The 26262-nt window shown below is 42.6% G+C and overlaps 1 protein-coding gene across 4 annotated transcripts in view; it reads left to right on the forward strand.

Annotated features, from left to right (window-relative positions):
• The window catches only part of adkb (adenosine kinase b), a 134827-nt gene that overhangs the window by 66271 nt on the left and 42294 nt on the right, over positions 1 to 26262 (forward strand). For 3 of the 4 annotated variants that reach the window (XM_085416565.1, XM_085416566.1, XM_085416567.1), the window contains one exon: positions 22914 to 23084. The exons of the other annotated variant lie outside the window; for it this stretch is intronic. In XM_085416565.1, coding sequence (XP_085272691.1) covers positions 22914 to 23084 — 171 coding nt within the window. The remainder of the gene's footprint in view (positions 1 to 22913; positions 23085 to 26262) is intronic. 4 annotated transcript variants of the gene reach the window in all.

The raw sequence follows: 26262 nt of genomic DNA on the forward strand, positions 1-26262 counted from the left end.
CTTACTGCCGAAGCAACAAGATGGTATCAAGTAAATGTCAAAAAGTATCCCTTGAGTTACTTTGACGTGATCTGTTTTTATTAGTCTTTCAGGTAGGAAGGTACAGAAAGTCAGAACTAATTCAAAATCAAACCGCAAAGGCAAAACTGCAATTCAATACTTTCCTCAAATCGTTCAGATTTTGTCATCGCCCTGTTTTTACTTTCTGAAATTGGAAAAAAAAGTGTACTTGTCTAATCAGTCACTTAATTGCTTCAGAATTAATACAAACGTCTTTTTCCCCCGGGTTGCCGTCAGCATGCCTGAGGTCAGCACACGCAGTGTGAAAGTGTTGATCTTTCATACATGGTCCCACTCAGACATAGGCTACTACTCTGACCTTATCTATTGTTTCTCAAGTGTATATTGTAAGCAGCTTTGGAGGCTTTAAAGAGACTTAGCCGGCAGGGCTGCCGTTGCTCTGTTGGAACATTTGGACCTCTGGCAAGTGTCAAATTTTCAGCAGCACATTAAATCTCTTAACCCACTTCTTTTTTTTTCCCCGCTCCAACTTCCTCTCTCTGTCCCCATCTCTCTCTCTTTTCCTCTTTGCTCCTCTCCCTGCCATGCTAACAAGCTGGCTCTGATTTATTTTTCATGTGTTTTATTGTTAGCCTCTGCCATTTTTTTTCTTGTTTCTCCAGCATCTAAAGTCTTGTGCCAGTGGTTAGCCTGGTGCCCAGGCCCTGCGGGGGGAAATGTGGAAAGGCAGCCAGAGCAGCTGCACATCACCCCAACTGGGCAAAAGTCCTCCAGTCACACTGTCGCGGGGAGGCCAGAGACGCTTTGATTAGCGTCCGTCGTTACTAGCCAGCTTGAATGTCATGCACCGTGAGCCCAGTTGTCTAATGCTTTTGGCCGGCCACCGAGGCCGCTCCCCGCAATTACCGATAGTGCTGCTCGCTCCAGTGTCTGGGAGAGGCCAGAGAGAGCGCCAAAGTGCCAAATGATTGTCCTCAGTAAATAAAAAGCAGACATGTCCTTTTTTTGATGTTCTATATGTGCGTGCTTTATTTTCAGATGCTGTGGCGCAATCACATTTGAAAGCATTTTGCGCTCCCAACATAACAAGGGGGGACCAATCAAAACAATAACTGTGGTTCCTTTTGACAAAGCCCTTGGCTCACAGTTGTCAGAAGATGTAAGCTGACTCATCCACACAAGAAGGGCATGTATCCCTGGGAGCAAGGGGGCAAAAAAGCTCTGATGAATCTTCCCCTCTGTGCTCTCCCCTCTCCACTGAGCCTGTATGGATTAATTACATGACTAGTAGCTAGTTTAGTCCCATTATTTATTTATTTATTTATTTTTTCTAATGAATAATTTTACTCTGCCTCTCAGCCTAGATTTTATTCTGCTCAGGACTTTTTCAGCTTCACTCCATGGAAATAAGAATGCATTGATTATTTTCCATCTAGCAAATATCCCACCAACTGAGGAATAACATGCCTTCCCCCTAATTGGTTTGTTTATCTTGAGCAACAGACTCTGGGTTTGTTTGGACTCTGGCTGGCATCCACACTCTGCACCGCTCCTCAGCATGATTACTCACCTTGGGAGGAGGCTGCTGGAGCAAGGTTGATGTTCCCCACATAGACATCAGGCTGTCATTCTCCCCGCTTATGTGACATCATTTGCCAAGACAGATTTGTTACAGGAAAAATAAATTCAGGCCTAAAAAGGGATTGATTTAAGGACAGGCTGCAAGTGGAAAAAGGCGACAGGAGGGATGGGGGCTCCCAGACACATTTCACCACTCAGAGGGCTCGGGCCGGATCCAAACAAGCTGCCAACAGAAGATGGATTCTGGCTTCATGTATAATTGATAAACTGTATGTTCTAGGTGTCAGCTTTAAAGAGGGAGCTAGGACTATATCAGGAAGCTATTTTTCCTCTCTGAGGCAAGCATCATTTTTATTTTGTCCTCCCCCGTTCCCTGGCTTATCTTCTCAGTTCAGAAAGCCCCGTTGAAAATTATCGTTTTCTTTGAAGACGACATTCGGGAAGTGCAGCATTAAAAGTACATCCTGTTCCTGTGCCTATTAGGAGTGCTAGCGCGGGGCAGATAGCCATCTGCAAAGTTGACTGTACATCCTGAGTTATCAGGATTACCCATCTCACTCTTGACACCCAGCACATTAATATTAGCTATGGGAGAGTCTATCCTGCTGAAAGCAGCATAAAAGGATTAATGCAGCGCTTATCCTTTTGGAAATAATGCCCTTTATTGAGCGGATCTGACACTGTAAAGGCTGATGATGACATTGAATGGAGCCAGAATAAGTAATAGTGTATTCATCCCGTGTCACGCAGCCAGAATAGTCTCCATTTGAATTCCAGCCGCTCAAACTGTATTGATTGTGCCGAAGGCATCTGGTTGTTTTTCCTCTGCAGCAAAAGAGTAAGAGTGTTACTCAATCATCAACGTCCCGCGGCTAATGACAGTCCTGTCCCGTCGGCCCGATGACATGCTTCGCTCGCCGTCGTACTGTACGCTACGATTTCACCTGTGAGCACTCTGCGCCGCGGCAATTACTGGACATGTAACGCAATATGCCAGCACGTCACCCTTCCTGTCTGTCACACATAGCCTGTGGGATTAATGCAGCTTTGCCCACTCACTTTAATAGTGATAAATTTGTATCCTGCCAATCAGCTCTTTGAGTGTTAGCAGTGCAGCTTGTACCACAAAGGCTATGACTGTTTCAGTGGACAAAACGAGGGGCGAATACTAACTTTGTACCCTGTTATTTCCCCTAGGCACAACATAATGGCTGTGAAAAGCAGTTTCCTATTGCGATTCTAACACGGGACTTGTAAGTGTAAATAGTGGCGTGATTCATGTAATTTTTTTTTTTAAATATCCCCCCCCCCCATACACTTGATTTAATGATGCTGGATGTAAACAGGAAATGTGCCTGCATGGGGTGACTGGATCCAGCCACAGAGCGAGAATTTAGATGTTTGTAATTCAGCGGGAGAGAGAGAGTGTCTCCTTGAACCCCTAACATGATTTGATTATGAAGAGGTTAAACAACTGTAATAATAAATCTGTCAAGTTTTTAATACGATGTGCCGTTTTGTACCGGGGCATTATAACACTGAGGGGCAGACAAGTGGCCATCAGGGCCACCTGAGAACATTCGCTCTGCTCTTTCTGCTAAATTGCTGCTTCCCCTAGGTGCTTTTTTTGTTTGTTTGTTTTTTAAACTGACCAGATTGTAAGCTTATCAATCGAAAAACTACTTTCCCCTCTCTCCCAAGGACTCGCGCTGATGTGTTCTAAGTACTCCCTTATTTGGCTTTTTAATGGGAATATCGCACGCTCATTTGAGAAATGCCTCCATGTTTCTTAATGAGCTGATAAAGCTCCAATAATCGAGGCAAATCCCGATTTCTGATTTGCATCGCTGACTCTTGTTTCACCACACATGGTGAAATTGTACAAAATTGAGGAGCTACGATGTAGGCCTGCCTTTCCAGAAACTTTTATGTTTTATATATGTGTGTGTGTGTGTGTGTGTGTGTGTGTGTGTGTGTGTGTGTGTGTGTGTGTGTGTGTGTGTGTGTGTGTGTGTGTGTGTGTGTGGGGACACAAGAGATGCACAGATTAGATTAGATACAGTAGCTGCAGCGTGGCCCCGGCCGTTTGTGTGCAGAATGCGATTTAGTTGTGAAGTTTGAGCACACTCTGGGCTCTGTGATGGGTGACGGGACAGACTGACAGTGACAGTGGGGTGGTAATGGCTCTGAATGAGGAGGAATGGCCCCTGCAAGACTGCCCACCCTCCTCCTGTACCAGAGCACAGCAGCCTTGTCCAAATACACTGCAAAATGAATTCTTCTCTACACCTGTGCTGTTTTTTTTTCTTCCACAGAAGCAGAAATCAAAGCTATTTATAGCTTAACCTATCCGGGGTGAAATGGAAAAAAAGAAAGAAATCCAGCCTTCGTTTTTATTAAGAATTCACAGGCACAGCCTGTCAGATGTTGAGACATCAGGCATCAGAAGGTACAAATAGGTTGTATTGCATTTGCTGCTTTTAAACCAGACCCTGACCCGATAGCTAAAAAGGTGGATACAAGGCCAAAGCCAGCCTCTTGTCTGAGCGATGTGGACGTCTCAACATTACTGCAGCTTTCTATAAAATTCCAGGTTTGTTTTCATTCCCGCTCACATATTTGTCTCTCTTGCCCTCCTTGCCCCCTTTTCCTCGCTAATACGGAAAAATCATGTCTATCAGAATCAGAATCAGAATACTTTATTGATCCCTGGGGGAAATTATTTTTTGTTACAGTGCTCCATTTTAAACCAACATTAAGACAAGACAGACAATACGCTAACTAAGAATAGTACAATATATACATATATATATACATACATACATACATAAGTCACTTATAAATAAATATTTGGAAAAGAAACATGTGTAGTTGTAGCAGCAAACAGTGTGTTAAGTGGATGCGTTGTACAGGGAGATGGCCACAGGCAGGAATGATTTCCTGTGTCGTTCAGTGGTGCTTTTCGGTAATCTCAGTCTCTCACTGAACGAGCTCCTGTGACTGACCAACATGTCATGGAGTGGGTGGGAGGTGTTATCCAACATTGTCTTTATCTTGGACAGCATCCGCCTCTCCGACACCACCTTGAGGGAGTCCAGCTCCATCCCCACAACATTGCTGGCCTTACGGATCAGTTTATTAAGTCTGTTGGCATCTGCGACCCTCAGCCTGCTCCCCCAGCATGCAACAGCATAGAGGATCGCACTGGCCACCACAGACTCATAGAAAATCCTCAGCATTTTCTGGCAGATGTTGAAGGACCTCAGTCGCCTCAAAAAATAGAGACGACTCTGGCCCTTCCTGTAAAGTGCTGTGGTGTTTTTAGCCCAGTCCAGTTTATTGTCAATGTGTACTCCAAGGTATTTATAGTCCTCCACAATGTCAACACTGACCCCCTGGATTGAAACAGGGGTCAAGTGTCAAGTGTCTAGAACTTTGGCTGGGAAGCTCGGCAGTTCATGAAAAATGCATCCACTCAGCTCTTTTTCGAAGTCTTCGCCTCTGATACTCTTGTCATATCATATCCATGTCATGTCAGTGCGTGTATTAATTATGTAGCAGGCGGAGTTGAGGAGACAATATTGATGCATCTCAACTAGACGTCCCATGTATATTGCTTACTTGTCACTGGGAAATAAAAACGAGGCTTAATTACGGATGAGACGACTGTTTAATGTTTAGCCTTGTGAGTAAATAATTCTTGGTGTGTGTTTACGGGAAGCATTTTTCTTTCCTTTCTGTCAGCATCCACCCCCCCCACCTCCACCCCCCACCTCCCTGGGCTCCATTTTACTCTCTGTCTCACTCTATTCATCCGTCGTGGTCACTTTTTCCGGATCAACTGAGGTGTTCGACCCGGTCATCCCGCCTGGGTTTAGCCTCTCTTTTCAGTTTTTGCAGCCTCACAATCTCCGAACATATTGCAGACAAATGGCACCCAGTAGCACCTTTGGAGGTGTCCCAAATTGCAAAGGTAATTTATTTCTTCGCCAGCAGAATTATACATGAGTAAGAGGTCATATTGTAATTTGAAATTGCTTAGCAGCTGCACACATTTGCCAGATCCTGTTCGGGTTTTGTGTTTCTGTTTACGAGTCCTCTCTGTGCAGTAATCTTATGGAACCGTGATAGCACTTGAATATATTCCCTCAGCAAATGAATAGCAGGCGGGCGCACTAGCTCTAGATGTTTCCTCTTGAAATACAGCTGTTTCCCTCCGGTCCTCTTCTTCCTTCTGTAACAAATGGTCTCCCAGGATTAAAACCACTACAAGCACTTCAGAGATATTAATCTTCTTCGAGGACCGCGATTCGAAAAGTTGCATCAGAAAGGAAAAGTAAAGACTTGCACGCTACTGTGTTTAAAGCCAAAAGGTTGGATATGTGTTTTCCTTATGTCTATAGATTACCTGCACCGTGTAATGAGTGCATATTTTGAGTCGGTAAACCCTGATGAGTCAGGATTGATCCTGTGTGTTTTTGCAGTGCTACAATCATTGTTTTACAGCGTGGTGATTGCTGCAGTTTGGCAGCAATAATTGGAAGTTCAAAGCGCCGATCCGTGAGTGTAGCCTGGGGATAAGTTTCTGGAGAAGCTGACACTTCAGACGTATTATGAAGCCATCACGTCTAATTTGCACAGGCCTCTTTTGTAATTTACCCCCAATTCAGAGGAACAGTCTCCTGCTCTGCAGCACAATGCACACTCTGCTTGCATTGTTCACGCTCATTGGAAGAGACACTGAGTGAATGAGTCTTGGAGCTCAAATAATGCGAGGCACTGTTCCTGTCATATTTGTTGCTGTGTAATGGCTCCTGATTTGGTGTTTCCTGCAGCGTCTTTTTTGGTTTTAGTGCAGAGCAGACAGCGCCGCAGCGCACGCAGCAACTGCTTTCTGTGCATCCAGTCCAAGCAACGTGTTTACAGTTCACTTTTTTCGAAGCAACTGCTTGACAGATAAAAGACAACGAGATGTCGTATAGTCTTTGAGAGGGGGGAGGAAACCTCTTCAGAGGCAGGACAGGGGTTTTCCACATGCCGCCCAGACATTCTGACACATATTGAGGTTGTCTGTGTGCATCTTTTGAAGATGCAAATGTGTCAGCCACATGTAACCAACCACCCAGCGAGAAGCTGAGATGCTCAACTGCCTTTCTCACGGCTCTTAAATGGCTTCCAGTTATCAGCGTGCCTGTGAAGCTTTCGGTTCTTTTTTAACACACACGTTTATTTATTTTTTATTTTTTTGCGGGGATATTGAATAATTTGGGCACATTTATCACTGGGCAGAAAATGACTTGTTTAACCACATTAAAAGACGGAAGAGAGTTTGGCTGTAAATCTTTACGAGCGCTCGTGTAGCAGTCGTAGAGGTTGGTGTTGTGCGCGTAAGTGTTAATGATACAGAAGCCGTTAATTGGGCAGTAATGCAAACCAGAAGTTACAAAACTCAGGAAATTGGTTAATTTGTCAAACTTTTTAGGCCTGCTTTTTCCCCCCTCACGACAATGTAGTAGGATCTTAATCAAAAAGAATATTTACACCTCAAACTTGCCCCGCCAGCTTTGCCGTCTAACGTAAGGGGGGAAAAAAGCACATCATAGCGCCGCACATCCTGACAGAGGAGGCGTTGGTAAATTATTAATGTTTTCCCTCGCGCTGTCACCTATCATCGCACTAGCCTTCTGCAGTCTGCAATTTTGAAATGCAAGAGTGGTAGTCCTGCGGTGTGGCAAGTCATGTTTCAGGCTATCATTTCAATATCTGAAGTGAAAGGTCAGGATGATATATTCTGTCCTGTCGCGGTGCCAGTGACTTACATGCTACCAGTTGAAGATGTAACACTTTTACGAGGCCCACCCAGCCTGTTGAGCAAACTGATAATGAATCAATCTCTGTGAAACATTTATGGCTGCCCCCACAGCCCTGCCAATCCCACCCTTTTCTTTGCATGAGGCCAATTAGAGCATCCTCAGTGGCCCCTGCTGTCTGTGTCAGGGAAGCTCCTTGCATTGTCATATCAATATTCCTCCGTTGATCTCCAGCTGAGGCGAGTCCGGCTGCTCTTTCCACACATGCTAATTTGCATTCGCCAGCATGTGCGGGAGATGGCATGCTGGCTGCCTCTCCTCCTTGTTCCCAAACCTACTGTTGCCGCCTCTCTCTCTCTCCCTCTCTGTCTTTTTTTTTTTTTTTTTTTTTTTTTTTTTTTTGAGAGGGAGAGGAAAGGTTTCTTGATTCCTGCCATGCCAGAGAAGGGTCCTCTGAGGATTACATTGGCTAAGCCCTTATCACTCCAGGAAATTCACTGCCTGCTTAAAAAAGTGGTAGAAGTAGAAAATCAAGGGGAAGTGTTATTCTTTTTAAGTTTCTACTTATTCCCATGGAAAGTTATTACGGGTTTGAAGAAAAGTCCTTTTTTTGGCACTCAAGTTTTCTCCTAACTGTATTTCATATTTCACCCTTCCCTTCCCTTTTTTTTTCCAGGCGGCTGGTGGAATTTTAGAAGTGGAAAATGTGAAGGCAGGTGCTTGAGAGAGAGTGAGAGAGAGGGGAGGTTTAGGGAGGGCTTTGCTCACTGGGAAGCGATGTTAAACATCCAGGGGAAATGTTTGTTATTCTAATGGGATACCACCATGGTAACAGCTTTTAGAGACTCCCAAGGCTTTGTGTGGAGTATATGCACGCATTCATCAATCTCGCCTAATTTCTTTGGGGATTAGCAAATATAATCAGCCCTTTCTCCAAGTCGTCACCTGTTTATCGACATGAATATTATGGTGAAATTTAGCAGAACACGGCACTGTTGGATGTGGAGAAAGCAATACACGGGCTATTAATATAAATCACAATTTGAAGCGAGTCACTGAATGGATTCAAAAGTCATTAGTATTCGTTTTGCACTGAATGACATCCCAGGCAGAATAGCTTAAATTTTGCACATGCTTTTTTTTTTTTTAAATAGAAAAGCACTTTTGCTCATATTACATCTTGAAATTAAACATGTTTCAGGCAGAAGTGATTAATTATGTTATTTTCACACTTAATACCTTTAAAGGAGGTTAAAAGCAATGAAGTGAACTCATTTAGAAGACTTGATGGAAAAGAAAAAAAAAAGGAAACCCGACCCGATGACGAGACTCGGTCTTTAAAAGACTCGAGTAACTCGTAAGCCCCCCCCTCTCAGTTCTATACCTTTTTCTCTCCTGCTGCAGATTTCCTTAAGTGGCTTATGTGAATTGCAATTGCCACATTGAAGCCGAGAGTGTACAGAACACATTTCTCCCCGGCCGTGACCAGCTAACAGCGCGTTGAACTTGTGCGTGCGGTGATTGAGAGGTTTCACACACAACACTGCAGCGCTGTGGGAGTATAGCCTGACCTAAAGCTAAGCCTCCAGCCGGAACAGCCTTCCATAACACTCACAACACTGCTCTCTTATCTACTGGCATTTCTGTCTGATACAAATAGCCAAGACATGATATAGTTGGCTACATGTCATATCTGGCATTGTACTACTCTCTGTCTGCCCCTCCACCACCCCCACCCCTGTGAAATATAATGCTTTTAACTCTCCAGCTTCTTGCCTTGGCAATTTTTTCCATCTGTAGCGGAGACAGAGACCAGTGTGTTTGCTCGTCTTGGCCAAAGGCCAAAGGCTCTTTCTGATATAATCCCCACCATCGATCAGACTTTGTTTACTCTAACATGGTTTCTCTCCCCTCCAGCAATTAGAAGGCAACCTTCCACCTCCTGCTCCTCAGACCAGCTTTATACGTTTATTTTTCCCTTAAGTGGTAATTTTTCATGTTGCAGCTCAGCTCTGAGAAGTGTGGGTGTATATTAAGTAATGGATACTTTTCAACCAGACTGACACGTTAGATACCACATTTTTTTTTTGTTAATGTTTCTTTGTTTCTTTAAAGAGAAGGATCCTCCAGTCGCCAAACACTGGCACGTATGGGCACATTATTGAGAGAGGATTCACACATATTGCACTCCACGTCCCGTGTGTTTCATTTAGACTGCTCCACTTAGAAATCTCAAGCACTTTGAAATTTTAGAAAAATGGATGGTGGTTGTAGAAGCCGAGGCTGACTCTCTGTCTGTCTGAGAGGCTCTCGTCATAATAAATCCGGCCGGAGAGTGACTGGCCTTCTCTGCTATCTTGGCTGAAGAGGTTTATAATGTAAAGGCTTTTACTTTGTCACCACAACTACGAGTTCTCGGTTTGTTACTTATCGAAGTAAATTAGTTGGGATGTGGTTTGTTAGAGACTAAAACTGACTCTGTGGGTTAACTTTAACAAATGGATTCTCAAGTTATTGTATCTGTTAATAATTTTGCAATTATGGTGTTGCAAAATATATATTCCCCCTTGCTGATATCTACATTTTTACAACAACTGGTAACAAGTTTTTCACATTGTTGTGGAGGAATTTTGGCACGTTCTTCTTTGCTGAAATGTTTGAATATAGCCACACTGGAGGGTTTTCGAGCATGAACGGCCTGTTTAAGGTCGTGCCAAAGCATCGCAATTGGATTTGAATCCAGACTTTAACTTGGCCTTTCCAGACCTAAACTGTCCAGTGTCCTGCTGCATAACCTTCAGCTTCAGGACCCAAACTGATGGTTTCCTTTGGGATTTTCTGGTAGAGAGCAGATAGTAGCAGAGCAGCTCCAAACATAATACTACCACCACCGTGTTTGACTGTTGGTATGAGAGGTATTTTTCACCTTGGAAGTCTCTCATGGATGCCATTTTTGCCCAGTCTCTTCCTTATTGTTGAATCATGAACTCCGACCTTAACCGAGACAAGTGTATTTCTGTATGGGTGTATTATGCGTGTTTAGTTACAATAATGCATACCGGCTCATGATTTTGGTTTAAAGTCGTTTGTTTATTCTTAAATTTGATATGTAAAGGTGGGTAGAATTGACTCTAGGTTAGGGCTGTGCGATATGACCAAAATCTCATATCCCGATATAAGAATTCTATCGTCCGATAACGATATAAATCACAAAAATGTAACATTTTCTGTAAATTCTGTGAATCTCGGGCCGCTCGACTTGCGGGAAGTGTTTCCAGCTGCGCGTCATGTTGCTGGAGTCGAGTGTTTTAACCGATGCATGAAACGATAAATTTTTAGACATAAGTTGTAACAGCCGCTGTTTTCTTTGTGAGTATTTATTACACGGCGTGCTGCGGGGAAAAGCCTGTTCTAACGTTTGAGTCTAAGGTTTATTTTTTAGCACCTGGCGGCTCTTTTTTAATTCTCATCCGTAAATAATCTGCTTTTTCACGTGATTCAGTTTATTTTGAAAAGTCTCAACAGGATCTTGAGCTTTATTGTGAAAGGTTTATGTGGAACATAAACAAGCGGACACGCGATGCTGTTACCGTCGTTGTTGCTAACCACAACGCATAAAAACAGGCGCTTGTCCATCTGTACTGTGGTTATATAAAATATAAGAGAAAGAGAGAACTTTAAGAAATGAATATAGCCACTACAGTGACCATCAAAATGATGAAAAAGTATTGCCGTAAACAGTTTATTTTGCGACACCACGAAACAAACGATAGCGTAAAATGAAACGATAGACGTTTTTATATCGTCATCCGATATATATCGTTATATCGAACAGCCCTACTCTAGGTGGTGCATTTTAGTCTATAACCTCTGGAGATTACAAAGCAACTTGAGCCCAGTGTCTCCCTGTCCATGTTAGTTGGCTGTTCAGCTCATTTGGCATGTGCCAACCCTGGGTGTGGAGTCCATAACATGTGCATTTTTATTAGTGAGCTAGGGTTACTTGGATAAAACATGAGAAATGAGATGAAATTAACAATATATTTGAGTGTTTGTTATGTGGAGAAAACAGAGATTAGAGAGAAAAAAGTGCATTTACATCCATTTAAAAATAAATAAATACATTTTACAAAGTAAAATTCAAAATACAGCGAGAATGTTTTTCGACACTGAGGTGAGAAAGTTGATGTCTTAATAAAAGCAAAAAGCGAGACAGTGCAGTGGAAACAAACTTGATTAAAACATCGGCTGTGCTGGAGAGTTGCAAAAATTGCATCAGGAAAAAGCATTAGATCTGTAGCAAAGCTCCCATCCAAATGTAGCTCTAATTTTAACTGAAGGTCAGTGAAAGAAAATGCAAATTGTACTTTTGTTCATCTGAGATTTAAATAGTACTTTTCTCACATCATCTCATTGTGCTTTGCCATCCAACTGTTTTTACCAACTGTTTATCTCGGTGCATTCCTGCTGCTAGTATTTGCACTCCGGCAATGCATGGAAATGTTTTTTAATGCATATTATTATTTTTGAGTGAACAAAACCAAAACAGCTGTAAATGTTATTAATACCACGGCCAATATAGGATTAAATATCCCAAAGATCTAGAAGCACTCATGATGCACACATGAGGCATGAAAAACCTTTTAGGTCTGAGTCGCCCGGTGACAATGGCAACTAATTTTTAGGCTCATTTTTATTTAGCCCCAGATTAAAATATCACTGGTTTAACCTTCTATAATCCAGTATGTCTCCTTGAAATAAGTCACTGATATGCATTAGTCATCTTGTCCTACAGAGAGGTAATATCAAACACACTGCGACTAATAAGTCTCTCAGTCAGAATTATCAAAGCCGAGCAGCATGCGAATGCCTCTGGACAATTGTAATTTAACATCTAACACATTTTCTTCACCCCGTTACTTTTGGCAAGCGATGCCGACGCCTACCAGTAGCATCTGAATTTGGGGATTTTAAGGTTTTGTTTGCAGCTTAAGAAAGGCTCATTTTCTGGCTGTCATTATATCCATCAAGTGCAAGAAGCTCTTAGTACCCTACAATACTAATATTTCAGTCCTTTGAGGAAGGAAAATGTCCGTTTAAAGCAATGGAGAGGAATAACTTTGAAAATGGCTCCCAGACAGATTATAAATACAAGAACTTTTAATGGTATTATTGCATTTACTTTAAAAAGTTAAGAGCTCCTTCAGTGTTTTTCACTTTTTTTCGCCCGCTGAGATAATTTCCACGGAGCGTGATTATCGTGCTCAGGTAGTGAAGCACTCTCCACTCGGCAGCAGTGAAGTTGTAGCTGAAACTGACCCCCTTCTCTTAAAAATCAAAACCCCATAGCATCATGAGCCTTTAAAGATTTTATTCTTGCATGTACGAGTATAGTAAACTTCAGATGAGTGCCCCCCCTTTCCTTACATGCATGTATACATCTTCTATGCGCATTCGATATTTCTCCCTCAGGGTTTAAATATAAACAGAGCCGATCGGAGCTGACTTGTAGCGTCTCGGCACAAGAAAGATAAAAAACATGTGGAGTGAATAAACAAGCTCAGAAGTTTCTTAGCCTTGGCAGTATTTCTTCCTAGTTGTCACTTCGTATAGCTTTGTCATTTTTTGCATAATTCCATGGTGCATTGGCTCGACTTGATTTGATTTAGAACCTCCACTTTCAAGGAAATTGGGCTTAGGGTATGAAAGTTCACACTTCTTGCCTCCAGGCAATTGATTTCTTCTGAACTTGATTTTAGTGCTGTAGCATTACCAGTACTGAGTGTTAGCACCGGGTTTGTCACAGTGGTCTGATGATACTCAACTCTTGCTACGAGTTTATTACTTTAAAGTTGTGGATATAGAATTTCGAGGAAAGCATATTTGATTTATTGCCCACTGAATAATTAATCAGTAAGGAAATTAATTATTATTTGCAGCATTGGTTTGATTATAGTTCTCTTCCATGTTTTGTTTCTTTTAGTCAAATTAATTTAAGTCATTTCAGTTACGCAGTGTGGGCGATTGACTCATTTTTGGAGCCATTTACAATCAGCTACTATGTTACTGTCACACTAGGTAGCACGACAGAAATTATTGCGACCACGTGCAGTCAACTTGCGATCAAGTCGACTACACTTGCTCCGAGGATGAGGATCATGTCCGCAGCCACTAGCAGTCATCTTCAAAGCAATTTCGGTGCATTAAGAAAACAATAAAACGGCAACACAAGACGGAGTCAGTGTGCTATTAGTTTGCAATTGAATGGGACACAGGTGCTCAGCAAAACTGCTTTTATATAGGAATATAACCAAAACACAACCACTTCAATAAGGAGAAGATCATTTGGAAGGTTGACTTACTAACTTACTTACTTGACTGCAAACTTTGATTACTAACCTGTTTTGCAATTAGACTCCAATGAATCGTCATTGCAGAAAGGAGTCAGGCAGTGATAGGAATTAGGATTGGACCTCCCAGAGTCTGCACACTGGTGGTGGTGTAGATGAAGATGGAGGCTTAGATGTGAGTGACAAGGGTGAGGTGGAGAGGAGGGAAGCAAGTCGTACGGATGATAGTCAGAATGACAGAAGAGCACTAAAGGTAGGCAATAAAATGATTGGTCTAGAGTAATGGTGTGGGAATGGAGGAAGTGATGTAAAGAATAGACTAGCACCCTGAACACCCAGGGGCGCAGGCAGATGAGTGTGTCGATGACGATTATTTGGAGACAGGTCGTCTCCCACCAAGTGAGGTCACCCAGCTACTTTTCAGTCTCCGACAGCAATGCATCTACCAGGCAACCATGATTTTTCATTGCAGATGGAAGTTTGTTGTCCTGTTGTTTACCACAGTGTGACTGAGCCATTAGAAGAGTCACAGGTTTTGGCTTTTCCACATCAGCCCTGAAGTTGGCCACTTGCTTAAAGTCTTAATAAAAGTGCAAAAAGTGCAGAAATCACTTGAGTTTAAAGAATAAATGTTGAAATATTTTTTGAAATGTCAATAAAATTACTGGAAATCATCTAAAATTTGACGCTTTAGGAAATATGTTCTCTAGACAGGATTTTTATTTGCTTCTCCTCCAGCTTCCAACTTACTCTGCTCATTTTGAATAACTCTGATTTGTTTATTAGGCAAAAACTGTTCAAAAAGGTAGGCTGGAAGCTGTTGGTGTTTTTCTCACGGGGTCATCATATCACAGTTTCAATTAGATGTTTTTTTTTCTTCATTTTTTTTAGTTTTTTAAGCAGCCATGAATAATTAAAAGCTCTTTTTTTCCCACCACATGTTCTCCTGGTGCTAAGCACACAGTCAGAAGTTATTATTAGACTGAATTTAAGCGGCCCTGTGTCCTCAGCTCTGAGCAGTGGGCACTGAGCTCCTGCATTGAGTTTGACAGCCTTCACACAATATTGTGCAAGGGCGCTCCCTTAGCTTCTCATGCTGGTTAAATGTAATATGGCAGATGGATAGTATTTGCAGGGAGAGCGGGGGTCTCACCCTCTCTCTCACTCAGTTTTTTTTCTTCTTTTCGTCGTCTCTTGCCAGTACCTCAGACATTTCAAGAGGGAGAAATATGTATCAAATTAACTCTTAGCAATGGGGCCTCCAAGCTCCCTGCCCTTGTCTTTTCAGCAATCAGAGCTTTGTTATTTTAGTCTTTCAACCAAAACCAAACTGGATTCAATGGCTTCAGCAATTACCTGTAATTTTCCAACCTGGTGCACTAGCTTTCACTGGACTCTGAACAGTGAAAGATTGTCTCCTCGGTTCTTCGTTTTTTTTGTGTTCGAGTTAAGTGCACTAATTCATTTACATCCACAAGAGTGGTACATTTGGAAATGTTCACTTCCCGGCAGCAGGAATGTCTGTGGAGATTTAGTTTCTGTCTGTGCACAACCTCCGAGTCACTGAAACTGGAAACCCCTGCGCAGTGTCGACGCTCAGACACTGAACCTCAGCTTTATACATCTGACCCATATATTAATACGTCCTTTCAAGCCCCTTCAGAAGAGACAACTCTGGAGCCCCAACATCTGTTTTCAGATGGCAGACTTTTATCCCATTTTTCCATCGACCCCCACTAACTCTCTTTTCCATTCCCCGTCCTGTTCTCGAGTCGCGAAAGAAACTACAGGAGCCCAACTTTCATGTGTGTTTTTGTGTGAGCCAGAGTGATGTTTCCTCTTCAGAGGTACTGGAGGAGAGAGAAACTGTTCACACTAAAATGCTAATTAAGTGCAGTGTGGCAGACAAGGACACTTGAGAGTGTATGCATTAGCAAATTTTAACTCCCTGCAAACCAAACAGTTTGTTCTGGGCTAATCTCCCAATGATGGAGGCAAGAACAACAGTGGGAACCAGAGAGGGTAAAATATATAGACTTGCTATGCAAGTGGAAGTGAGAGACAGAGGAGCTCGGTTCTCTCTTTCATCACATAGACAGCGCAGCTTTAACAGAGGGAAGCGTCTCTCCTGCCATATTTTTTGCCTTCGTATAGGTGCCATATGGTATCTGTAAGGGAGAGTCATTTTGTGCTATGCAGTGAATTATTCTGTGGATTAGTACTGGCATTTAAATGCTCTTGGCTTTAAATCTTGTCTGTTTTAGATCTTAAGTACATTCCTTGGCATCCTGCTCCCCTGCTCAAGTTGGCCTTTTCCCCTGGCCAACACATTTTTGAAACTGCAGAGCTTAACGGGAGAGCAAAAGGCCGCCATCTGAAGAGACCCTGAAGCTGATCTTGAATTACTTTTAGTGAGATACCGCTTGTATCAAACCAATTGTTCCAGTGTTGTGATGCCAGCGAACCTTAACCTAAACTTGAGGTTAAAACCTCCTCTTTCTTCTTTTTTTTAGCTACTACCTTAGTCTTTGCTGCCTCTGATGGTTATACAGGCTTGTGGTGTGACACACCCTCCCGTCAGATGTTGGCTTTATTGTGCGATGAAGATGACCGAGTATATTTGGTTCTGACCTTCTAGCTTCTAGCATCTCTATATTTCACAAATACCTCAAGAGACCTGTTTAACATCAGGGAAAAATATCCACCAGTTTAAAAATTGAGTAATATTTAAACCAGAGAAAATGTTTTAGGAATAAATCCTGCAGGAGTCAGTAAGCAATGTCTCTGCCCAGTTGTTAAGACCAGCATTCGTGGCACATTTATGTTGCCCCGGGGATGCCGGCTGACATGATAGCCCCCTTTTCCTCATCTCCAAGCGTCCTTTAGAGAGACGGGCCCTCCCTTCTGTTTCCAGTACAGTTGGCCTCCCTCCAGCCTCCCTCAGAAGAAGTGAATGAATTCCTAGATGTCTGATAAGCTTCACCAGAACATGATTCTTAATGGAAGAGAAGAAGAAGAGGCAGATGCTATCAGCGCGCCTGAATTGCCTCGCAGTCAGATCAAACATCCTAAAAGGGCGGTGAATGCTCAATCATGTTGTGAGGTTGTTACACATTTATCTTCTCTGTTGGTTTAATTGAACTTGTTTCCAAATGAAACCAACTGGCCGTTTCAATGCAAACAAAACATCATTAGCATTGTGAAAATCCCAGTTGTTTTGTAGCGCTCATTTTCCTTTGAAATGAAAAGCCTTAAATTAGCTCTTTTCATCCTTGTAATTTTTCCCCCCTCCACTCAAGGCACTTTGTGACACCATTAATCACTTACCTCTGTTTATTTGTCATCATTCTTTCTCCTGTCTATTGAGCCAGAGCCTAACACAGATTCACCCACAGCTCCACTACCCCACAGCACAGTAGGTGTGAAAGGCCTTGTTTGTCCCCCGTGTGTTTGTGTGTAAAACAGCACGACCTTCACGATCGGGGAGTAAAATATATCTCGCGACACTAGCGTAGCATGCCAGAGGTGTCTTGATGGAGATGGAGTCATACTGAGCTAATGAAGCTCCAAACCTCAGCTATCGATCCACCTCGCAACGGTGCTTTACAGAGATAACAGAGGAGGAGAGCACTGTGTGGCATCACGGGCGCTCTGATCTGTGTGACATCTAATTCTGTGTAATGAACCCTGTGCACCAGAGAGCGTGATGGGGGGGCTGTCTATGATAATGACAGGGATAGCATGGCCTGGGAGTCTTTTGAAACACTGGAGGTTAGCTTGCAGGGCTTTGCTATGAAAAAGGTTATGTATCGCTAGAGTAAATGCCAAAAAATGTTTTTTAAAAATTGAAATCGTGCTGCTGTGTCTGATTTCATGCAGGTCTTAGTCGAATGCTGCAGTCTTGTAGCTGCTCTTAGTTGTCAAATGTCTCTCCTGCTCTACACTTTAACTCCATTCTTGTCTACTCTTTACATTTGGCAGCTCAAAGAGGAATCTCAGGTTTTTATTCTGATGGCACGATAGACTTTTTGTGTGATTGAAGCTTTTCTTTACTTGAATTGAGGGTCTCAAGTCACATTAGGCCGCCCTCTGCTGAAACTAGGAAAAAAGAAAAGCATGTGAAACCGCTGCTCGTGTTTGGGTAATAGATAGAAATCGAGCAGCAAGATCACAAACTGTGAGCAGTGTATCAGAGCGATGATGTGGTTTGTAGTCAGCTAGTGTGACATTGTGCTAAACAGGGTGAAGGCACACAGCTAGAATAATGATTTGTATTTTCAAGCACAGCGCACAAGTTCTTCTGTTGGCCACAAAGGATCGCAGTGGGGGAAAAAATATAGAAGTTCATGCGATGACTGTATTTGCAAACAACTGCTTTTGAGATCTAGCCATAGCCTGGGTGGACCATGTGACCACCACTTCCAAAGAGATGTGCAACGAGCAATCACGTCAGCGATTCCCTGGCAACTTCCAATTGCTTGGGAACAATACATATTGCCCAACTGGTTGGCCAGAACAATGACTGTTCCCAGAGGGAACTGCACTGAAAACTACCTTGTGATTGCATTGGCTGCCCGATAGAGAGGTATTATTCGTCACTCCAGGGAACACTTCTCCACTGCTTTAGAGTCCAGTGGCAGCATGCTTTGCACCACTGCATCCAACACTTAAATTGCATTTGGGGATGTAAGGCTTGGATGCAGCTGCCCAGCCATGAAGCCCATTCCATGAAGCTCTCTATGCATTGTTCTTGAGCTAATCTGAAGACCACGTGAAGTGTGGAGGTCTGTAGTGACTGACTCTGCAGAAAGCTGGCGAACTCAGCATCTGCTGACCCCACTCTGTGATGTTACATGGCCTACCACTGCATGGCTGAATTGCTGTTGTTCCCAGTCACTTCCACTTAGTTACAGTACAACTAACAGCTCACTGTTGTGGCCCATTGAAGTGATTGAATCACCTGAATCCAGTGATTTGGATGGGTGAGCGTATACTCTTGGCAATGCAGTGTATGTTCTATTTAATATTGGTCCACCACTTCCTGAGGGACATATGTGTTTACACCAGCAGCTAGTTGCTAATATTGTTTCTCTGCCATTTGTTGCTTGGCAGTCAAAATATCATAACAGCTGCCTGCTGTACCTGGAAAATTTAACTTTGGCCTTTTAAGTGAAGCTAAACTGTGAAGTGGTGGGATAAAAGATGTAACAAAGATCTCTAGGGCAGCAGGCGACAGCAATGTTAGCATTTCTTTGTGTTTATCACTACAAGAAACCTTTTACACATTGGATATGCTCATTTCATACATATGGAAATATTGAGAAAATCCTCTACAAATCTGTGATTAGTGGTTTTATAAATAAAACTAAGATCTGAAGATTTGATTAAATTTAGTGCAATTGCCATGGACGTAATTACTCTTTTCACTGAGGTGGTGATAGTTTAAATTCTTTCCATCATTCTTGAGTAATAGGAAGTGTCAAATAAAACCTTCACGACACACTACTTTGAACACTCCCCCTTATTCCTGCAGAATTAAATTAGACCTAAAAAAAAAAGAAGCTTTTTCTTTTCCATGACCACCTCTGCTGCTGGCGCAAATGAAAATGCCCTTCCCAAAATAGATCATTTTTACCCTTCAGATGTCCACTTTTATTTTAAGCCCAGTGACACCATGCCATCCATCACACCCAGCTTTTCAGATGTGAGCAGCCCCAGGGAAAACACTGATACAATGCAGAGGAAGTGTGATAGCGTGCTGCTGCTGCTGCTGGTTAGGACCTCTATGGTTAGATTACCACTAATTTCATCTCAGAGTAGCATTTAGACATTTTCTTTCTCTGCCTAAAGTGTAAGTCATTCCTCTTTTTAGCGTAAACATTGAAAATGGATGCTGTGCCTTTCCAGCTCTTCCCTCAAATTACCACTTGACATGGCCAAACATCGCTCTGCATTATTGTCTGCCAGGAAAATGCATTTCTGAAGGCTTTATTGAATGTTGTGCCTGGGTGGAATTTGTACGAAGTGTACCCAGCACTTTGATCATCTTGACCTGGAAATGTGATCGTCACCCCACTTCACAGAGCTCTCTGACACCTGGGAAACTAGATCTGGTATTCGTGATACACGATCTGCGTCGCAGTGTTAAAGACTTAACTTCTCCCGTTGCGTAGTCAGCACAGACTACTGATGATAACTGGAATTTTGCATGCCTCAAAGTCTGACTTTTTCTCCCCGCAAGCCACAAGATTGGTGTGTCGTTTGGAAGAAACGACCTACATGGTTTTTATGAGCAGGATTCCTGCAATATAATGTACACTATATAATATTTTAAGTGGATTTTTGTTCTTCAAAGCTGAGTTTTTTGACAGATGTTAAAAGACTACATAAAAACTCTTTATTTTCCTTTGCTTTACTTTATTATAGTTTATGTTGGACTGTTTTGCAGGGTTCCTGTAGTTTGGAGCGGAGTTAGATCATCTATCTGTCTGTGTGTCTATCATTTAATTCCTTTTTTCAGGAGGGTGGTCTGATGTATTTTCCATTCACTCTCTATCTGACTGATCTTTTCAGAGCCACTTGTTCTTATTTTTGAGCTAGAGAAGCTTTTAAGAGCCATAGTTTAAAATAACCCTTAATTATCTTATACTGATCCTCAGCTTAACTTTGTTAAAGCCAATCTCTCTTTAAGCCATCTTTCTTCTGATTGGCTGCCCCTCGTAAATAGGAGGTTTGAATAACAATAGGAGGAAGGGGCTACTGTGTTCCAAGCTAAATCGCATGCTTAAGACTAAGGATGCTACAGCTCTTTGAAGAGTGAGTTTGGTAGTCAAGAGTGGAAAATAAAGCCTCCACAGATTGAGCTTTTAATTCACAAGGATTGCTTTACATGCCCATGCATAAAACAAATATCACAAAAAGGGGTCATTTTAGCCTATTGCTAAATGGTTGCAAGGCATGCATATATCAGCTTTTGTGTGTATAAATGAGATGTTATTGCATTGAAATGAAAAATTATATGTTTTTAGAACGTTTTAGGTACAGAAATGCAAAAAAAGTGAGTCATTTTCGCCCATTGCTAGGTGGTGGCTAGGCAGATCAGAACCTGCAAGGACCCTAGGATCTACCTGTGTGTGCATGTAACAGTAATATATACTGTTACCCAAAGTAATAAATAATTTACATAAACATTACACTTTTTACCAGACTAGTATACTAATAGGTTCAAGGTTCAAGGTTCTTTATTATTTGTCACATGCATAGTTATACAAGTATAACACACAGTGAAATGTAGCCTGACACGCTCCTCCTAATAGCTTTTTCTCAGAAATAAAAATGGCTATGCAGACACCCAGTTAAACAAAGTTCATACCAGTAGTCACCCTTCACCCTTTAGTGAAGGCTTCTTTCTCCTCCTGGCTGTCATCATCTCGATGTGTCCCTGTCACCTATTCTTCCTCCTATGTGTTTGTTTACATTCACATACTGAGGTGCTGTTCATAGCCCATGAAACATCTCTTCTCTGAAACATCCTAACCAGATGTCTGTTAGGAAAACTGTATAGCATTAATAACATATTAATAAACATATCGTGCTAATTAGACAATTAACATAATGCATTGAGGTTAAAGTTTATCCAAAGCACCAAAATGGACTTGAAGGTTTAATAAGTATAAATTGTTTTTTTTAGTATTTCAAGCTTATAATCCACTCAAACATCACTTAATCTGCTGCATTTCTGAGCAGTTTAATGCAATAGCACTGGCAGTGGTACTGAGGTTAGAAGTAAATTACACAGAGCCAGTGTGTGATTAGAGAAGCTGGCTTTTAAAGTTCACCACCCCTCGGGATATTTGATCGAGCCACGGGCCTTTGATCAGCGTTAACATTACGGTAACCATGACAGTTTATTTTCAACTACCAAAAAAGACCATTTGTGTCAGAAAACAATCTCCCCTTCCTCTGACACATTGGCACACCGCAAAAGAAAAATGTCAGGGTCAGTGATGGGCCATTAGCCCAGAGTGAGTTCTTTTTGTGCCGGCGGACCCATTGAAAACACCTTTTTAGTCTTCGACAGATGGTACTGTGACCCAGCAACCACAGGATGACCTGAGCCTCAACCTGAAGACTTTTTTCCCCCGAGAAAAACGCCCGCAGGACGTACAAGCTCATCAGAGGAACAAAAATGTCTGGCCAGAGAGCAGAATGACACATGAATGCATAATAAAAAAAATTCACCTCAGCACGGCTGCATTGTAATGCCTTGTACATTTGATTGACTACACAGTCACCCTCTATTCACTGGTATTATACCCTGTTCTTTTTCATAGAGGTCGCTCCTCTATTGCTGCAAATGTCATAGTGCTTTAATGAGAACTGCACTGTAGTCTACAATGGAAGCTTTTCAGCAAGATTAAATGTATCAATGAGCTGAAACTTGCCCCCCCCCCTCCTTCTCCCCTTTGCCCCTATTGTGACACAGTGGTTTTACAGAGCAGCTTGTTGCTGAAAAACAAGGTTAAGAAGATCAGTATCAAAGGAGGAGTGTTTTTGTGTGGCTTGCAGGAGAGTCTCGCTTCAGGTTTCCACCTGAAACACAAAGGTGTTTTCTTACCTGATTTGTATTCATTCACACAATGAGTGGGCCTGCCTCTCTTGTTTCCAAGTAAGGAGAGTCCAGACAAGACTTTTGTTCGCCCTATCATCGGATATGTGCATGTTGCTTCCTCCAGTACAAGCCTTGGAGCTCAGCCACAGGCTTTGTCCTGGATGGATTTTTTCCTGTCCTTTTTCCTCTTCTTTGTTGCTCCGCTTATGTTCTAAGAAACCATTTCAGATAAGTGTTTGAGCACTGCAGTTTCTTTTTTTCCTTTTCCTGCCCTTTGGCTGCTATGTTATTTCAAGATTATCAAGCCATGTCACCCTAAAACTACCTCGTCAGAATCCAAAACCTACAAATTAGCTGTTGGAAGTGTTTCAGTTCACAGGAGCCCGTTACAGTTCAGTCATTTCTGGGCCTATGTACCGTTGTCAAAACACTGATAATTCTGCCTGTGCGCAGGCACTGTACAGATTAATTTGTTTGATTTAGCTGATGTCAGTCAAACCCACGAAATTATAATGTAGTAAATATTTTCTCTTGTTTCAGGGTTTTTTCCTCACTGTGTCCCCGGAGTCGATCGTCAAGGTGGCAAGACACGCTTCCGATAAGAACAACATTTTTTGCATGAACCTCTCGGCACCATTCATCAGCCAATTCTTTAAAGAGCCCTTGATGAAGGTTATGCCTTATGTCGACATCTTGTTCGGCAACGAGACGGTAAGTGAAACGAGACGTGCATTCAAGCCTCTTTAGGACAGATATTTCCAGCTTATTATATTTGTTTTTGCAAATTTTACAATTGAAATTGACAAATTCTTATATTTGGCTTTGAGACAAGCTGATTTAGCTGCTTTTCCCTCTTCCTTTCTTTTGATTGGCTGCACTTTGCAAACAAGAGATGTGAACAGCAGGTTTACAAGTGCACAGCTTCTGCTCCTGAATGAGATTTCCATAGTAAGGATGTCCCTCTTCTCTTTGACGTCATACATGGGGAGTATGTAGAGCAGTCTGAAGCCTGAGATTTCGGTTCACAGACGTTACCTGAATAAATGCTGACCTCATAAGGTGGCACTTTAGCCAGGTTTAATATGGTCACCATTGTAACAGTATGTATGACAGCTTGGATTACCTCCAAATCCTTCAATGTGACCTCAAATCAACAGCTAGGTGGCAATCAGATTTTCCAAAAGGACAATGATCCCAAACTGAAATGGATAAAGCAGGCTAACATTAACCATCTGGAATTGGCTTCCACACGCCTTGACCTCAACCCTATTGAAAATTTGTGGACTATGCTTAAAACTTAGGTCCAAACCAAGAAACCAACCAATTTAGAGGAACTTGAGCAGTGAAATATCTAGCCAGAATTAAGCCAGAAGCTTGTTGAGGGTCAGCAAAAGCATCTGGTTGAGGTTCAGTTTGCTAAGGAAGATTCAACCAAATATTAGTAGGGGTATATATTTGAGCCTGTATGTATAATTTTACCTTGTGCAACAATTTCTTGTTTTTTAGTCGATAAAATGTGAAATCATTCCGCTTTATGCATAGTCACGCTAACATTGCGCATTTAGCCTTTTTGTCTCACCACAGCGTGTGTCAGATTTAGTACAGTAGCATTGAATGAACAAAAACTGAAGCATAATACTCTTGATATAGATATTATACATAAACTACCTATGTTCTTAAACACTCAGATATGAAAGTGTGGAGATATCAATCATTTATTTACTTAAGCCTTTTTTTCTGCTTAAACAGTTTAGTGTTATTCAATGAACTATAACACCTGTTTATCGCATTTCTGTGTTTTCTCTCGCTGGGGGTTCGTCCTGTCTGAGTGCTTCATATGTCGCCATGTTTAAAGTAAAATCAAAGGGCTGTGTCCGACCTTTGATTCCACTTATTGCTCTCCTCAGTATCCATTTAACGTCTCACTTCTCGCTCACTATTAAGAGATGAATAAAACCGAGCGCATTAATCAATCATCTCACTTGCGTCACCATTCCATCCCAGTTGATCTATCGATTTTTCTCCGCTTTGTGGAAGCGAGTAGGTGATTTGAGGTCAAGCTGTGGTCACAGAGTGTGCTGCTGCTGGGAAGTATCCTCTAACAGAGCAGACGAGCTTAACTCTGAGGACAAACTGCACCTTTGGGGGCAGGCGCAAAGCAGAGGGAAGTGGAGTGGATGTTCACTGGGCTGAACTTGCCTCCCCACTGCTAAAGTTACTAAACAGAGCCCTGTCTTCAGGTTAGAGATGGGGTCTGCAGACCGGGACAGAGCTGGAAGAAACTGCTCAGCATTTGAGGATTTATTGCCATTGCTGACTTCAGCTTTTTTCCCCTCTTTTCCATTCCCAACATAAGACCTCCCTTTTACATATGCACCTCTCTCTCTCTCTCTTGCTTCCTAATTGCTGTGAGGAACGATTCTGTCTCCTTAAACCGTGCTGTACATTTTGCAAGCGTTATGTATTTTCTAGTGGGTGGTACTGTAACTGTTTGTTTAAGAAGTTTGCTCACACCTCCAGTCATTACGATTTAATGACTCCGGATAATTGCAATGTATGTTTGTTGAAGTAGATTATCTTTCGGAGACTCTGTCAGGGCTCGCTTTCTGAAATTGAACCTGGCTAAGAACACCAAAATAAGAGTTTCAGTGAAAAGAAACAGAGGGCTGATTAACTGCTCAGCCGCCTCAAGCAGTGAGATCTTCAAGGGTCTGTATAGGACTAATGCCTGTCCAGAGTGTTTTGACTCCTTTTGGCTCCCCCACCCCCTCACCTCTGTATTGGCTGCTGGGAGGGGGGAATGACTGCTCATACAGTCGAGCCCCAGACCTCCCATTGTGCACAAGCCAGACAAGGTTGCCGGTCATGCAGTGGTGCATGGTGAGTGACAGGCAACAGAGCCGCCTCGCCCACGCTTGCCCCTTCCAGCCCCCCCGGCCGTCCTCTCGCCCCAGCTTCCACCCCCAAATGTGATGGATAACCCTCAGCCCGCGATGCTTTCATAACAAGTCAGTGACAGTCAGGATCATGCAGGCTGACTCCTATAGCCTTGCAGAATGTGCCATAAGGGAAGGCTAATGTGTCTGCTTGTCTCTGCCTTCCTCTCCCACACTTACTGAGTCACGATACAGAGCTAGTCTCACTTGGGGAAAAAAATGTTTTAAGCAGCTGTAAGATCTCATGTTTTGAAAATGACATGTAATAAATTTGAGCGAGATCGTTTTTGATTGCCACCTTATTTTTCCACGACTGGGAACTTATTTCAGCCAGATCACAACTCACGTTTAATCATTTTTAAATTCCCAAACAGTTTTGCAACACGGCAGACTTCAAAACATGTCAATAGCCTCTGTTTCTTCTCTTGTTTTGTTTTTCCTCTCCTGCCAGCTTCTGATGTTGAAATGTGTCTGTGTTTGAGTCTACCCTGGGTAATTCTGCTATAACTGCTGGTACTTGTTTTAAACCTGGCATCAGCAGGCCCTGCCTGCTCTATCGGCAGCCTCGTGCTTATATAACAGTCTCCCATCCATCCTGTAATTACTGCCTTTTTGGGGCATAGTGTAGTGTCTGTTCCTTCACTGCTGAGGGGAGGTGGAGGAGGAGGAGGAGGGGGGCAGTGCGGTTTCTGCGTTGGCAGGACCTCGGAGGTGGTGCCGGCAGAGGCGCATAGACATCAGACGCTACTTCTCTTAATTGGCAAACATGTCGTGTGATAACCTGGGAACAGCACCGGCCTAATTGAGTCCTCCTGTGCTGTCCTCCTCTGACTACCTGACATGGAACCCAGGGCATTACATTTCCCTCCATTTAATGGCCGCAGTTAATTAGGCCCGAATGAGGGAATCATTACCGCTGGAAAAACCACATGCCAGTGGATTCGCCGATAAAA

The sequence above is a fragment of the Rhamphochromis longiceps genome, linkage group LG8 (genome assembly GCF_057381845.1).
Source record: "Rhamphochromis longiceps isolate RC_006_pf linkage group LG8, R_longiceps_female_GT1.1, whole genome shotgun sequence".
In the NCBI taxonomy this organism is placed as follows: Eukaryota; Metazoa; Chordata; class Actinopteri; order Cichliformes; family Cichlidae; genus Rhamphochromis; species Rhamphochromis longiceps.